General features: G+C 45.3%; 1 protein-coding gene and 1 non-coding gene across 2 annotated transcripts in view; both read right to left on the bottom strand.

Annotated features, from left to right (window-relative positions):
• Positions 1-17,093, bottom strand: part of ints14 (integrator complex subunit 14) — a 25,500-nt gene extending 8,407 nt beyond the window's left edge. The window contains exons 1-6 of the mRNA XM_064990217.1: positions 17,022-17,093; positions 13,012-13,258; positions 12,014-12,121; positions 10,176-10,331; positions 8,106-8,224; positions 4,413-4,555 (exon numbers count right to left, since the gene is read on the bottom strand). Coding sequence (XP_064846289.1) covers positions 4,413-4,555; positions 8,106-8,224; positions 10,176-10,331; positions 12,014-12,121; positions 13,012-13,236 — 751 coding nt within the window. The 5' untranslated portion in view covers positions 13,237-13,258; positions 17,022-17,093. The remainder of the gene's footprint in view (positions 1-4,412; positions 4,556-8,105; positions 8,225-10,175; positions 10,332-12,013; positions 12,122-13,011; positions 13,259-17,021) is intronic.
• trnaa-ugc (transfer RNA alanine (anticodon UGC)) lies at positions 9,328-9,403 on the bottom strand. Its single transcript has one exon. It is a non-coding gene; the product is annotated as a tRNA-Ala (tRNA).

The following is a 17,093-nucleotide window of genomic DNA, read 5'->3' as shown; positions in this document are numbered from 1 at the left end:
TAGGGTCGATTTAGAGAGTCTGTTAGGTACCTGTGAGGATGTGTCGAGGCATAGGGTCGATTTAGAGAGTCTGTTAGGTACCTGTGAGGATGTGTCGGGGCATAGGGTCGATTTAGAGAGTCTGTTAGGTACCTGTGAGGATGTGTCGGGGCATAGGGTCGATTTAGAGAGTCTGTTAGGTACCTGTGAGGATGTGTCGGGGCATAGGGTCGATTTAGTGAGTCTGTTAGGTACCTGTGAGGATGTGTCGGGGCATAGGGTCGATTTAGAGAGTCTGTTAGGTACCTGTGAGGATGGGTCGATTTAGAGAGTCTGTTAGGTACCTGTGAGGATGTGTCGGGGCATAGGGTCGATTTAGAGAGTCTGTTAGGTACCTGTGAGGATGGGTCGATTTAGAGAGTCTGTTAGGTACCTGTGAGGATGTGTCGGGGCATAGGGTCGATTTAGAGAGTCTGTTAGGTACCTGTGAGGATGTGTCGGGGCATAGGGTCGATTTAGAGAGTCTGTTAGGTACCTGTGAGGATGTGTCGGGGCATAGGGTCGATTTAGAGAGTCTGTTAGGTACCTGTGAGGATGGGTCGATTTAGAGAGTCTGTTAGGTACCTGTGAGGATGTGTCGGGGCATAGGGTCGATTTAGAGAGTCTGTTAGGTACCTGTGAGGATGTGTCGGGGCATAGGGTCGATTTAGAGAGTCTGTTAGGTACCTGTGAGGATGGGTCGATTTAGAGAGTCTGTTAGGTACCTGTGAGGATGTGTCGGGGCATAGGGTCGATTTAGAGAGTCTGTTAGGTACCTGTGAGGATGGGTCGATTTAGAGAGTCTGTTAGGTACCTGTGAGGATGTGTCGGGGCATAGGGTCGATTTAGAGAGTCTGTTAGGTACCTGTGAGGATGTGTCAGGGCATAGGGTCGATTTAGAGAGTCTGTTAGGTACCTGTGAGGATGTGTCGAGGCATAGGGTCGATTTAGAGAGTCTGTTAGGTACCTGTGAGGATGTGTCGGGGCATAGGGTCGATTTAGAGAGTCTGTTAGGTACCTGTGAGGATGTGTCAGGGCATAGGGTCGATTTAGAGAGTCTGTTAGGTACCTGTGAGGATGTGTCGGGGCATAGGGTCGATTTAGAGAGTCTGTTAGGTACCTGTGAGGATGTGTCGAGGCATAGGGTCGATTTAGAGAGTCTGTTAGGTACCTGTGAGGATGTGTCGGGGCATAGGGTCGATTTAGAGAGTCTGTTAGGTACCTGTGAGGATGTGTCGGGGCATAGGGTCGATTTAGAGAGTCTGTTAGGTACCTGTGAGGATGTGTCGAGGCATAGGGTCGATTTAGAGAGTCTGTTAGGTACCTGTGAGGATGTGTCGAGGCATAGGGTCGATTTAGAGAGTCTGTTAGGTACCTGTGAGGATGTGTCGGGGCATAGGGTCGATTTAGAGAGTCTGTTAGGTACCTGTGAGGATGTGTCGAGGCATAGGGTCGATTTAGAGAGTCTGTTAGGTACCTGTGAGGATGTGTCAGGGCATAGGGTCGATTTAGAGAGTCTGTTAGGTACCTGTGAGGATGTGTCGAGGCATAGGGTCGATTTAGAGAGTCTGTTAGGTACCTGTGAGGATGGGTCGATTTAGAGAGTCTGTTAGGTACCTGTGAGGATGTGTCGGGGCATAGGGTCGATTTAGAGAGTCTGTTAGGTACCTGTGAGGATGTGTCGAGGCATAGGGTCGATTTAGAGAGTCTGTTAGGTACCTGTGAGGATGTGTCGGGGCATAGGGTCGATTTAGAGAGTCTGTTAGGTACCTGTAAGGATGTGTCGAGGCATAGGGTCGATTTAGAGAGTCTGTTAGGTACCTGTGAGGATGTGTCGAGGCATAGGGTCGATTTAGAGAGTCTGTTAGGTACCTGTGAGGATGTGTCGGGGCATAGGGTCGATTTAGAGAGTCTGTTAGGTACCTGTGAGGATGTGTCGGGGCATAGGGTCGATTTAGAGAGTCTGTTAGGTACCTGTGAGGATGTGTCGGGGCATAGGGTCGATTTAGTGAGTCTGTTAGGTACCTGTGAGGATGTGTCGGGGCATAGGGTCGATTTAGAGAGTCTGTTAGGTACCTGTGAGGATGGGTCGATTTAGAGAGTCTGTTAGGTACCTGTGAGGATGTGTCGGGGCATAGGGTCGATTTAGAGAGTCTGTTAGGTACCTGTGAGGATGGGTCGATTTAGAGAGTCTGTTAGGTACCTGTGAGGATGTGTCGGGGCATAGGGTCGATTTAGAGAGTCTGTTAGGTACCTGTGAGGATGTGTCGGGGCATAGGGTCGATTTAGAGAGTCTGTTAGGTACCTGTGAGGATGTGTCGGGGCATAGGGTCGATTTAGAGAGTCTGTTAGGTACCTGTGAGGATGGGTCGATTTAGAGAGTCTGTTAGGTACCTGTGAGGATGTGTCGGGGCATAGGGTCGATTTAGAGAGTCTGTTAGGTACCTGTGAGGATGTGTCAGGGCATAGGGTCGATTTAGAGAGTCTGTTAGGTACCTGTGAGGATGTGTCGAGGCATAGGGTCGATTTAGAGAGTCTGTTAGGTACCTGTGAGGATGTGTCGGGGCATAGGGTCGATTTAGAGAGTCTGTTAGGTACCTGTGAGGATGTGTCAGGGCATAGGGTCGATTTAGAGAGTCTGTTAGGTACCTGTGAGGATGTGTCGGGGCATAGGGTCGATTTAGAGAGTCTGTTAGGTACCTGTGAGGATGTGTCGAGGCATAGGGTCGATTTAGAGAGTCTGTTAGGTACCTGTGAGGATGTGTCGGGGCATAGGGTCGATTTAGAGAGTCTGTTAGGTACCTGTGAGGATGTGTCGGGGCATAGGGTCGATTTAGAGAGTCTGTTAGGTACCTGTGAGGATGTGTCGAGGCATAGGGTCGATTTAGAGAGTCTGTTAGGTACCTGTGAGGATGTGTCGAGGCATAGGGTCGATTTAGAGAGTCTGTTAGGTACCTGTGAGGATGTGTCGGGGCATAGGGTCGATTTAGAGAGTCTGTTAGGTACCTGTGAGGATGTGTCGGGGCATAGGGTCGATTTAGAGAGTCTGTTAGGTACCTGTGAGGATGGGTCGATTTAGAGAGTCTGTTAGGTACCTGTGAGGATGTGTCGGGGCATAGGGTCGATTTAGAGAGTCTGTTAGGTACCTGTGAGGATGGGTCGATTTAGAGAGTCTGTTAGGTACCTGTGAGGATGTGTCGGGGCATAGGGTCGATTTAGAGAGTCTGTTAGGTACCTGTGAGGATGTGTCGGGGCATAGGGTCGATTTAGAGAGTCTGTTAGGTACCTGTGAGGATGTGTCGGGGCATAGGGTCGATTTAGAGAGTCTGTTAGGTACCTGTGAGGATGGGTCGATTTAGAGAGTCTGTTAGGTACCTGTGAGGATGTGTCGGGGCATAGGGTCGATTTAGAGAGTCTGTTAGGTACCTGTAAGGATGTGTCGAGGCATAGGGTCGATTTAGAGAGTCTGTTAGGTACCTGTGAGGATGTGTCGGGGCATAGGGTCGATTTAGAGAGTCTGTTAGGTACCTGTGAGGATGTGTCGGGGCATAGGGTCGATTTAGAGAGTCTGTTAGGTACCTGTGAGGATGTGTCGGGGCATAGGGTCGATTTAGTGAGTCTGTTAGGTACCTGTGAGGATGTGTCGGGGCATAGGGTCGATTTAGAGAGTCTGTTAGGTACCTGTGAGGATGGGTCGATTTAGAGAGTCTGTTAGGTACCTGTGAGGATGTGTCGGGGCATAGGGTCGATTTAGAGAGTCTGTTAGGTACCTGTGAGGATGGGTCGATTTAGAGAGTCTGTTAGGTACCTGTGAGGATGTGTCGGGGCATAGGGTCGATTTAGAGAGTCTGTTAGGTACCTGTGAGGATGTGTCGGGGCATAGGGTCGATTTAGAGAGTCTGTTAGGTACCTGTGAGGATGTGTCGGGGCATAGGGTCGATTTAGAGAGTCTGTTAGGTACCTGTGAGGATGGGTCGATTTAGAGAGTCTGTTAGGTACCTGTGAGGATGTGTCGGGGCATAGGGTCGATTTAGAGAGTCTGTTAGGTACCTGTGAGGATGTGTCAGGGCATAGGGTCGATTTAGAGAGTCTGTTAGGTACCTGTGAGGATGTGTCGAGGCATAGGGTCGATTTAGAGAGTCTGTTAGGTACCTGTGAGGATGTGTCGAGGCATAGGGTCGATTTAGAGAGTCTGTTAGGTACCTGTGAGGATGTGTCGAGGCATAGGGTCGATTTAGAGAGTCTGTTAGGTACCTGTGAGGATGTGTCGGGGCATAGGGTCGATTTAGAGAGTCTGTTAGGTACCTGTGAGGATGGGTCGATTTAGAGAGTCTGTTAGGTACCTGTGAGGATGTGTCGAGGCATAGGGTCGATTTAGAGAGTCTGTTAGGTACCTGTGAGGATGTGTCGGGGCATAGGGTCGATTTCTTCATCCAGGAACACAGGCTCAGGTCTGGGGAACACCTGGACATCAGATGCCAGGTTCCCACAACGCAGTACAGCAGGGAACGGGGAGTAGACCTCATCTATTAGACGTCTGTATCACACACACATACACAGTGTGTAAAACAACAACACACAGCGCAGCGCAGCATGGAAGGGGCAGTAGACCTCACCTATCAGACTCCTGGACAGACAGATCAGTTTGACCATTAAGGGGAAACAAGACACAAGCTGAGAGAAAGAACGAGCTGGGGCTGTGACGTTCACGCTGAGAGATAGAACGAGCTGGGGCTGTGACGTTTAAGCTGAGAGAAAGAACGAGCTGGGGCTGTGACGTTCACGCTGAGAGAAAGAACGAGCTGGGGCTGTGACGTTCACGCTGAGAGAAAGAACGAGCTGGGGCTGTGACGTTTAAGCTGAGAGAAAGAACGAGCTAGGGCTGTGACGTTCAAGCTGAGAGATAGAACGAGCTGGGGCTGTGACGTTTAAGCTGAGAGAAAGAACGAGCTGGGGCTGTGACGTTCATGGAATTTGGAATGAAAGTTATTGGCCAGCCAACTGACTGCAGTCACCGTAATAACCGTTTGAATAGCAAAATTTATATATATATTTTTTTTTACACACATTTTCTCTTCACCCACAGAAGCAAAGCAGGAAGTAAAGCAGGAAGTGAACCCATGAAAATGTACTGTGATTTGTTGATTCAACTCAACTGACAATACAAAAAAAAAAAATGCCATTTGCATGAGACAAATCAATTAACATAATTTCAGTGAACATTCTACATTACCATGGAAATTATTGCATCACAATACCAGGCAGCCATTGTCGAGTGTAACCATGACAAATCCCCAGGGTTAGAGGTTCCAAGCCTGTTCTATTCATTCTATTTATGTGTGTGTTGCTGCTGCAAAGATTAGATTGCTACAACACCTTGCCTGTTTCAACAAGGAGCAACAAAAGGAAATCGCGTTGTTAACCCATTAACGGTCTAAGCCGGGGAAGGGTTCTACTGAGCTATGTTGAACTATTTTAAGGACAAACCAAGAATCATTTAGCTATTTGATGTTGAATTTTAAGACCCCTTGAAGTATCAAAAAATTATACCAAAAAAAGTATTTGATGAAAAATATTTTTGCCCTTACTGCTATTAGCCCATAGAAACACATTGAATAACAGATAGTCCTTACTGCTATTAGCCCATAGAAACACATTGAATAACAGATAGTCCTTAATGCTATTAGCCCATAGAAACACATTGAATAACAGATAGTCCTTAATGCTATTAGCCCATAGAAACACATTGAATAACAGATAGTCCTTACTGCTATTAGCCAATAGAAACACATTGAATAACAGATAGTCCTTACTGCTATTAGCCAATAGAAACACATTGAATAACAGATAGTCCTTACTGCTATTAGCCAATAGAAACACATGGAATAACAGATAGTCCTTACTGCTATTAGCCCATAGAAACACATTGAATAACAGATAGTCCTTACTGCTATTAGCCAATAGAAACACATTGAATAACAGATAGTCCTTACCGCTATTAGCCCATAGAAACACATTGAATAACAGATAGTCCTTACTGCTATTAGCCAATAGAAACACATTGAATAACAGATAGTCCTTACTGCTATTAGCCCATAGAAACACATTGAATAACAGATAGTCAATACTGCTATTAGAAACACATTAAACACACTAAACAGTCTCCATATATATCTTAACCTCTCTCTCCATCTTAACCTGACAGATTATTAATGGGGATGTGGTGGATAGATCTCTCTCTCCATCTTAACCTGACAGATTATTAATGGGGATGTGGTGGATAGATCTCTCTCTCCATCTTAACCTGACAGATTATTAATGGGGATGTGGTGGATAGATCTCTCTCTCTCTCCATCTAAACCTGACAGATTATTAATGGGGATGTGGTGGATAGATCTCTCTCTCTCTCCATCTTAACCTGACAGATTATTAATGGGGATGTGGTGGATAGATCTCTCTCTCTCTCCATTTTAACCTGACAGATTATTAATGGGGATGTGGTGGATAGATCTCTCTCTCTCTCGATCTTAACCTGACAGATTATTAATGGGGATGTGGTGGATAGATCTCTCTCTCGATCTTAATCTGACAGATTATTAATGGGGATGTGGTGGATAGATCTCTCTCTCGATCTTAATCTGACAGATTATTAATGGGGATGTGGTGGATAGATCTCTCTCTCTCTCCATCTTAACCTGACAGATTATTAATGGGGACGTGGTGGATAGATCTCTCTCTCCATCTAAACCTGACAGATTATTAATGGGGATGTGGTGGATAGATCTCTCTCTCCATCTTAACCTGACAGATTAATAATGGGGATGTGGTGGATAGATCTCTCTCTCTCCATCTTAACCTGACAGATTATTAATGGGGATGTGGTGGATAGATCTCTCTCTCCATCTTAACCTGACAGATTATTAATGGGGATGTGGTGGATAGATCTCTCTCTCCATCTTAACCTGACAGATTATTAATGGGGATGTGGTGGATAGATCTCTCTCTCCATCTTAATCTGACAGATTATTAATGGGGATGTGGTGGATAGATCTCTCTCTCCATCTTAATCTGACAGATTATTAATGGGGATGTGGTGGATAGATCTCTCTCTCCATCTTAACCTGACAGATTATTAATGGGGATGTGGTGGATAGATCTCTCTCTCTCCATCTTAACCTGACAGATTATTAATGGGGATGTGGTGGATAGATCTCTCTCTCCATCTTAACCTGACAGATTATTAATGGGGATGTGGTGGATAGATCTCTCTCTCCATCTTAACCTGACAGATTATTAATGGGGATGTGGTGGATAGATCTCTCTCTCTCCATCTTAACCTGACAGATTATTAATGGGGATGTGGTGGATAGATCTCTCCATCTTAACATGACAGATTATTAATGGGGATGTGGTGGATAGATCTCTCTCTCTCTCCATCTTAACCTGACAGATTATTAATGGGGATGTGGTGGATAGATCTCTCTCTCTCTCCATCTTAACCTGACAGATTATTAATGGGGATGTGGTGGATAGATCTCTCTCTCCATCTTAACCTGACAGATTATTAATGGGGATGTGGTGGATAGATCTCTCTCTCCATCTAAACCTGACAGATTATTAATGGGGATGTGGTGGATAGATCTCTCTCTCCATCTTAACCTGACAGATTATTAATGGGGATGTGGTGGATAGATCTCTCTCTCTCTCCATCTTAACCTGACAGATTATTAATGGGGATGTGGTGGATAGATCTCTCTCTCCATCTTAACCTGACAGATTATTAATGGGGACGTGGTGGATAGATCTCTCTCTCTCTCCATCTTAACCTGACAGATTATTAATGGGGATGTGGTGGATAGATCTCTCTCTCTCCATCTTAACCTGACAGATTATTAATGGGGATGTGGTGGATAGATCTCTCTCTCTCCATCTTAACCTGACAGATTATTAATGGGGATGTGGTGGATAGATCTCTCTCTCTCTCCATCTAAACCTGACAGATTATTAATGGGGATGTGGTGGATAGATCTCTCTCTCCATCTTAACCTAACAGATTTTGACGGACGGTTCTGGGTTGACATACGCACCCGAACATGGACTGGACACTCTTCAGACAGAGCTGGCCTTCCATAGTGAAGATCTGGCCGTCTCCTCCGTTCAGCTGGAGCAGCTGCTCCAGGTTATGCATCGTGTCGGTCATCTGTAACTATAGAACAACAGGGGATATAGTGGAGAGTCCAGAGCGAACAGAACATCTGGTAGAATCAGCGAGCAAGAGATAAGCATTAGAGGCTAACACCTTTTTTTTTTTAAAGACACATTTGCAGCTTGCTATGACCAACTAACTACACCCACCAACTACACTCACCAACTACACCCACCAACTACACCCACCAACTACACCCACCAACTACACCCACTAACTACACCCACTAACTACACAAATAATATAGAAAAAATTGATTTATATTAAGATGCAAAGTGGAAAGCTGCGTCATTCTTGTTTGGAACAATCTGTTGACTGCGTGCTGATTGGTCAATAGGTGCCGTTATTGGTCAATTTTTTTACCTTTATTTAACTAGACAAGTCAGTTAAGGGCAGTAGCTAAGAATTTGTTCTTAACTAACCTTACAACTAAACAACCAGGAGGCAACACTAGCCCCTATATCTAGCTACTGTCGTCTATTAACCTGACAAATAAACAACCAGGAGCAACACTAGCCCCTATATCTAGCTACTGTCGTCTACTAACCTCACAAATAAACAACCAGGAGCAACACTAGCCCCTATATCTAGCTACTGTCGTCTACTAACCTGACAAATAAACAACCAGGAGCAACACTAGCCCCTATATCTAGCTACTGTCGTCTACTAACCTCACAAATAAACAACCAGGAGCAACACTAGCCCCTATATCTAGCTACTGCTCTTAACTAACCTCACAAATAAACAACCAGGAGCAACACTAGCCCCTATATCTAGCTACTGTCATCTATTAGCCTGACAAATAAACAACCAGGAGCAACACTAGCCCCTATATCTAGCTACTGTCATCTATTAACCTGACAAATAAACAACCAGGAGCAACACTAGCCCCTATATCTAGCTACTGCTCTTAACTAACCTCACAAATAAACAACCAGGAGCAACACTAGCCCCTATATCTAGCTACTGCTCTTAACTAACCTCACAAATAAACAACCAGGAACAACACTAGCCCCTATATATATATATATATCCCATTTAGCAGACGCTTTTGTCCAAAGCGACTTACAAGTCGGCTGGGGCCACTACTTTTTGCATATGGGTGGCCCCAGTGGGAATCGAACCCACGACGCTTGGCGTTGCAAGCGCCATGCTCTACCGACTGAGCCACACAGGACCCAAGCTGTGTGGCTCAGTCTCGCTAACGCAGAGGAGGTACGACAAGCTGCCTATATCTAGCTACTGCTCTTAACTAACCTCACAAATAAACAACCAGGAGCAACACTAGCCCCTATATCTAGCTACTGCTCTTAACTAACCTCACAAATAAACAACCAGGAGCAACACTAGCCCCTATATCTAGCTACTGCTCTTAACTAACCTCACAAATAAACAACCAGGAACAACACTAGCCCCTATATGTAGCTACTGCCCTTAACTAACCTCACAAATAAACAACCAGGAGCAACACTAGCCCCTATATGTAGCTACTGCCCTTAACTAACCTCACAAATAAACAACCAGGAGCAACACTAGCCCCTATATGTAGCTACTGCTCTTAACTAACCTCACAAATAAACAACCAGGAGCAACACTAGCCCCTATATGTAGCTACTGCCCTTAACTAACCTCACAAATAAACAACCAGGAGCAACACTAGCCCCTATATCTAGCTACTGCTCTTAACTAACCTCACAAATAAACAACCAGGAACAACACTAGCCCCTATATCTAGCTACTGCTCTTAACTAACCTCACAAATAAACAACCAGGAACAACACTAGCCCCTATATGTAGCTACTGCCCTTAACTAACCTGACAAATAAACAACCAGGAGCAACACTAGCCTCTATATCTAGCTACTGTCGTCTACTAACCTCACAAATAAACAACCAGCTGTGATCAGGTCTATAAGGACAATCAGTAGCTATACAGAGTAGTGCTGTCGTACCTCCTCTGCGTTAGCGATGCACATGATGAACAGCTTGGCAGGGAAAGGGAAGGGCAGGGGGAACTTCTTATCCTCCAGTCGTCCTTTCAGAGTCTGTAGGGAGTGTCTCAGAGAGCCTTTACCGATCCCCAGGGACCCGTCTGTTACCAGCACCACCTGTAGGCCACCAGATCAATAATCAATAATCAATCTAATAGTCTGTAGGGAGTGTCTCAGAGAGCACCACCTGGTGGCCATGAGGAAAACTGCAGACATATTCACCTGCATTTAACATTTTAGCAATTTTTCAAACTCTCTTATCCAGAGTGACTTACAGTCAGTACATTCATCTCCAGATAGCTAGGTGGATCAGTCATAGTCAGTACATTCATCTGCAGATAGCTAGGTGGACCAGTCATAGTCAGGACATTCATCTGCAGATAGCTAGGTGGACCAGTCATAGTCAGGACATTCATCTCCAGATAGCTAGGTGGACCAGTCATAGTCAGTACATTCATCTGCAGATAGCTAGGTGGACCAGTCATAGTCAGGACATTCATCTGCAGATAGCTAGGTGGACCAGTCATAGTCAGTACATTCATCTCCAGATAGCTAGGTGGACCAGTCATAGTCAGTACATTCATCTCCAGATAGCTAGGTGGACCAGTCATAGTCAGTACATTCATCTCCAGATAGCTAGGTGGGACAACCACATGTCAGAGTAAGTCAGTGCTGTCAGGAAACATCAAGGTCAGGGGTCACTGAGACCAGGAAAATCTAGGGTTATCTAGATAAATGAACCAGAGTGTTACAACTCCTAGGTGTATGTCTCCCTGTAAACCAATGTATTTAGTAAACGTAGACAATTATATGACGATGAACATTGGGAGACATAAAAAAGGTGTCAATAATTAATTTGATTAATTGGTTTGATAAGAGCACCTATGTGGGACAGGTGTGGCCCAACTCCTGCTGTTTCCTACCTGGATAGTGTATGGTACCATCATGGCTTGATATAGTACCTGTGTGGGACAGGTGTGGTTTGATATAGTACCTGTATATGGTACCATCATGGTTTGATATAGTACCTGTGTGGGACAGGTGTGGTTTGATATAGCACCTGTGTATGGTACCATCATGGTTTGATATAGTACCTGTGTGGGACAGGCGTGGTTTGATATAGTACCTGTGTGGGACAGGTGTGGTTTGATATAGTACCTGTGTGGGACAGGTGTGGTTTGATATAGTACCTGTGTGGGACAGGTGTGGTTTGATATAGTACCTGTGGAGGAACAATCATGGTTTGATATAGTACCTGTGTGGGACAGGTGTGGTTTGATATAGTACCTGTGTGGGACAGGTGTGGTTTGATATAGTACCTGTGTGGGACAGCCGTGGTTTGATATAGTACCTGTGTGGGACAGGCGTGGTTTGATATAGTACCTGTGTGGGACAGGCGTGGTTTGATATAGTACCTGTGTGGGACAGCCGTGGTTTGATATAGTACCTGTGTGGGACAGGCGTGGTTTGATATAGTACCTGTGTGGGACAGGCGTGGTTTGATATAGTACCTGTGTGGGACAGGTGTGGTTTGATATAGTAACTGTGTGGGACAGGTGTGGTTTGATATAGTACCTGTGTGGGACAGGTGTGGTTTGATATAGTACCAGTGTGGGACAGGTGTGGTTTGATATAGTACCTGTGTGGGACAGGCGTGGTTTGATATAGTACCTGTGTGGGACAGGCGTGGTTTGATATAGTACCTGTGTGGGACAGGCGTGGTTTGATATAGTACCTGTGTGGGATAGGCGTGGTTTGATATAGTACCTGTGTGGGACAGGTGTGGTTTGATATAGTACCTGTGTGGGACAGGCGTGGCCCCACTCCTGCTGCACCACGTTGCTGACTCCGTGTAAAGCTGACTCCAGACATGTCTTGTCATAGTCCTCCAGGTTGTTCAGGGCTTCCTGCACAGCAGAGCAGAGGAGCGTTACCTTGGCTGCATTACCCTGGCTGCACAGAACATTACCCTGGCTGCATTACCCTGGCTGCATTGCCCTGTCTGCACAGAACATTACACTGACTGCATTACCCTGTCTGCACAGAACATTACCCTGGCTGCATTACCCTGTCTGCACAGACCATTACCCTGGCTGCACAGAACATTACACTGGCTGCATTACCCTGGTTGCAATACCCTGTCTGCACAGACCATTACCCTGGCTGCACAGAACATTACCCTGGTTGCACAGAACATTACCCTGGATGCACAGAACATTACCCTATCTGCACAGAACATTACCCTGGCTGCACAGAACATTACCCTGGCTGCATTACCCTGGCTGTACAGAACATTACCCTATATGCACAGAACATTACCCTAGCTGCACAGAACATTACCCTGTCTGCACAGACCATTACCCTGGCTGCACAGACCATTACCCTGGCTGCATTACCCTAGCTGCACAGAACATTACCCTGGCTGTACAGACCATTACCCTGGCTGCACACTTCATCAGATCTGAAACATTGGACAGGCATAACCAATGTCTGAAATGTATCTAGCCAATCAGAGAACAAGTAGAGCTACTACCATATTGCCTCCAAGCCCTGGTGTTAGCCAGACCTGTGTACCTGTAGGGTGTTGTAGTCCCTGGTGTTAGCCAGACCTGTATTGTGTTGTAGTCCCTGGTGTTAGCCAGACCTGTGTACCTGGTGTTAGCCAGACCTGTATTGTGTTGTAGTCCCTGGTGTTAGCCAGACCTGTGTACCTGTAGGGTGTTGTAGTCCCTGGTGTTAGCCAGACCTGTGTACCTGTAGGGTGTTGTAGTCCCTGGTGTTAGCCTGACCAGTGTACCTGTAGGGTGTTGTAGTCCCTGGTGAAAGGCACCAGTAGCTCCCACAGGGAAGAGAAGGCCACTAGAGAAGTGAATTCCAGTCTGTAGTTGTTAGCCATGTGCTCAAACAGCATGGTGAGTCCGGCCACAGCTAGGTTCTTCCTCTGCAACTCCTCGGAACACTGCTCCAGAGAGACCGGCCGCGTCATGGACAGGGACGCGTCCATCAGGACCACCGTCGGCATGATGACGGTGATGTGGTTTCCACTGAGGCAGAATGAGTTTAATAAGGAAGCATCCACAGTCTCTCTGGATGTGTGAATACAACACAGTCTAACAATGGAAACACTGCCTCTGGAAAATACACAAACCACAACACTGCCTCTGGAAAATACACAAACCACAACACTGCCTCTAGAAAATACACAAACCACAACACTGCCTCTGGAAAATACACAAACCACAACACTGCCTCTGGAAAATACACAAACCACAACACTGCCTCTGGAAAATACACAAACCACAACACTGCCTCTGGAAAATACACAAACCACAACACTGCCTCTGGAAAATACACAAACAAATTGGTGGGCGGCAGAGACTGAGTCAACACCAGAACAACGCTAGTCCAGCTCAACACCAGAACAACGCTAGTCCAGCTCAACACCAGAACAATGCTAGTCCAACTCAAAACCAGAACAATGCTAGTCCAACTCAAAACCAGAACAATGCTGGTCCAACTCAACACCAGAACAATGCTAGTCCAACTCAAAACCAGAACAATGCTAGTCCAACTCAAAACCAGAACAATGCTAGTCCAACTCAACACCAGAACAATGCTGGTCCAACTCAACACCAGAACAATGCTGGTCCAACTCAACACCAGAACAACGCTAGTCCAACTCAACACCAGAACAACGCTAGTCCAACTCAACACCAGAACAACGCTAGTCCAGCTCAACACCAAAACAATGCTAGTCCAACTCAAAACCAGAACAATGCTAGTCCAACTCAAAACCAGAACAATGGTAGTCCAACTCAACACCAGAACAATGCTAGTCCAACTCAACACCAGAACAATGCTAGTCCAACTCAACACCAGAACAACGCTGGTCCAACTCAACACCAGAACAATGCTGGTCCAACTCAACACCAGAACAATGCTAGTCCAACTCAACACCAGAACAATGCTGGTCCAACTCAACACCAGAACAATGCTGGTCCAACTCAACACCAGAACAATGCTAGTCCAACTCAACACCAGAACAATGCTGGTCCAACTCAACACCAGAACAATGCTGGTCCAACTCAACACCAGAACAATGCTGGTCCAACTCAACACCAGAACAATGCTGGTCCAACTCAAAACCAGAACAATGCTAGTCCAACTCAAAACCAGAACAATGCTAGTCCAACTCAACACCAGAACAATGCTGGTCCAACTCAACACCAGAACAATGCTGGTCCAACTCAACACCAGAACAATGCTGGTCCAACTCAACACCAGAACAATGCTAGTCCAACTCAACACCAGAACAATGCTGGTCCAACTCAACACCAGAACAACGCTGGTCCAACTCAACACCAGAACAATGCTAGTCCAACTCAACACCATGATTGTAATTGTGTCAAATCACCACCATAATAAATGCATGCATCAGAATGCATTCTAAAGAGACTCTCCACAAATCATCACTAACGATCAATCAAACTAGCTATCAAACGGTTCTCTAAATAAATGGATAGAAATACAAAACGTCTTCCAACTTTTGTCCTTCTCCACTTACTCCTCTTCCTCACTGTGAGTGCGCTACTTTCAAACTATTTCCCCCACTCTTCCCTACTAGCGGACAACGAGCGCGATAAGGTTTGAGGATATTATTCAACAAATGTAAAAAGGACAGTAATGTTAGGTGTAAAATAGAAAGCCCAGGTTTCAATAGGTGATAATGAATGGATTATGAAAAGAGTGTGGATATTTGACCTGGCCAAGAGGTTTCATGCACTGACTGAATGGGACCTGATAATTTGTTTTACTCCGCTGATCTCGGGAAGAATTTACGAGTCCCCATTGTCCGAGAACGAGCGAGTCAAGACTGAATAAAAATGGATTCGACATCGAGATACGGACTGTACTACAACACTGCTGCTGCAGGGCATCGATTCCAACGCCTATTCCACATTGGTTCAACGTAATGTCGTTGAAATGACGTGGAAACAACGTTGATTCAACCAGTGTGCGCACAGTGGGTAAAGACGTGATCGTGTCTCAATGTAATGAAGGTTTGAAATTATTGTTATTTTCAAATACATTTTGGGGCTTATTGTGGTCAATTTGCAGTGTACAATTTATTATAATCATGTTCCGGCCTGCAGCTGAATCTAACTAGTTGCCCTGGAATATATTATATAAATTGTGTCTTGCGGCACGGACTGAAACATATGGGGCTGCTATCACAAACTGTACAGAACACCTTAATGTTACTCCCAGAAGTATTGACAATGTTGGGATCTCATTCCTTCAATCATTCATTTTCATCCAGCGGAGGATGTCTTTTTTTTAATGTTAAACTTTTACATTTTATTAAATTCATTGAGGACCATCCTTCTCAATGAATTTAAAATGTTTTAAAGTTTAACATTAAAAAAAGACATCCTTTTTAGAACTATACAAAATATATTATTGTCACCAAATAATTGGTTTAAACACACTGTTTTGCAATGAAGGTCTACAGTAGCCTCAACAGTACTCTGTAGGGTAGCACCATGGTGTAGCCGGAGGACAGCTAGCTTCCATCCTCCTCTGGGTACATGGTCTTCCATACAACACCCAGGAGATTCATGGTTCTCACCCCCTTCCATAGACTTACACAGTAATTATGACAACACACTATCAGAGCTCTTGCAGCGTGAACTGACATGTTGTCCACCCAATCAAAGGATCAGAGAATGAATCTAGTACTGAAAGCAGTAGCTACAGCTAGCTAGCACTGCAGTGCATAAAATGGGGCCCACCAGTGTAACTGCTAAACTGCTTTCTGACTGTACTGCATGATCGTAGCAGGTTCACTAACACGTTAGTTCTATTATGTTGACTAGGACGTGACAATGTTGTAGGTTGTGTGTAGAGATAAGAGGTCATGATATGAATATTTGGCTTGGAAAAGGTATTTTCGCCTGGTCACAGACAGCTGATGGGTTGTGCACTGAAGTCCACAAGCGAAGGGAAAAGGTGAGAGGAGGAGAGAGCGTAGAGAGAGGAGGAGAGAGAGTAGAGAGAGGAGAGAGAGTAGAGAGAGGAGAGAGAGTAGAGAGAGGAGGAGAGAGAGTAGAGAGAGGAGGAGAGAGAGTAGAGAGAGGAGAGAGAGTAGAGAGAGGAGAGAGAGTAGAGAGAGGAGGAGAGAGAGTAGATAGTAGCGAGAAGGAATTATATATACAAGAAAGAAAGTGATTATGCTGTTTTTATGCGGCTGCTGAAAGTGAGGGGTGTATTCATTCTGCCGACTCTGTTGAAAAACATTTCTTAAACAGAAGCAAACGTAACGACACGGGGATAAACACACCTGAATGTGTCCAATAGAAACTCTCATTTGCAACTGTTGGACTAAATCCTCTCGACCTGTGTGTATCTACTAGGTTGTAGTAGCCTAAACCTATCGATGATAACAATGAGCTGGGTGAATGGAATATGAATGACAGTCATCCAATATGCTGTATTGGAAATAAGGCAATGGTCCTAAAAATAAACGATTTCTCCCTCATTTTAAACTCCACCGACCGCCACTGTCTGTCATCCCAGGTTGAGAAACAAGTAGCCCGGCTAAACGTGTCAGGCCGGCTATCTTTCCGATCCTTTCAATACGGCTAGCTAACGAATCATGGCAGGATGATAGCTAGCTTTGAAATTAACCTTTATTTGAGGTCAGAGTTTAGCTTGCAAATAAATAGTATAGATAGAACTATGCAATATGCCGAGCAGGTATTTAAAAAGTTATATAATGAAAACGACAAAAAACGGAAAGATTCATACCCATCAACGTAGAAATCTTCTCGATGGATTTGTACTGTTCACTATTATGTCCGGGCGGAAGCATTCCTTTCC

The sequence above is a fragment of the Oncorhynchus masou genome, chromosome 15, assembly GCF_036934945.1.
Source record: "Oncorhynchus masou masou isolate Uvic2021 chromosome 15, UVic_Omas_1.1, whole genome shotgun sequence".
Taxonomy (NCBI): domain Eukaryota; kingdom Metazoa; phylum Chordata; class Actinopteri; order Salmoniformes; family Salmonidae; genus Oncorhynchus; species Oncorhynchus masou.
The sequence above is the reverse complement of the archived record's forward strand: the minus strand, read 5'-3'. Positions and strand labels throughout refer to the sequence as shown.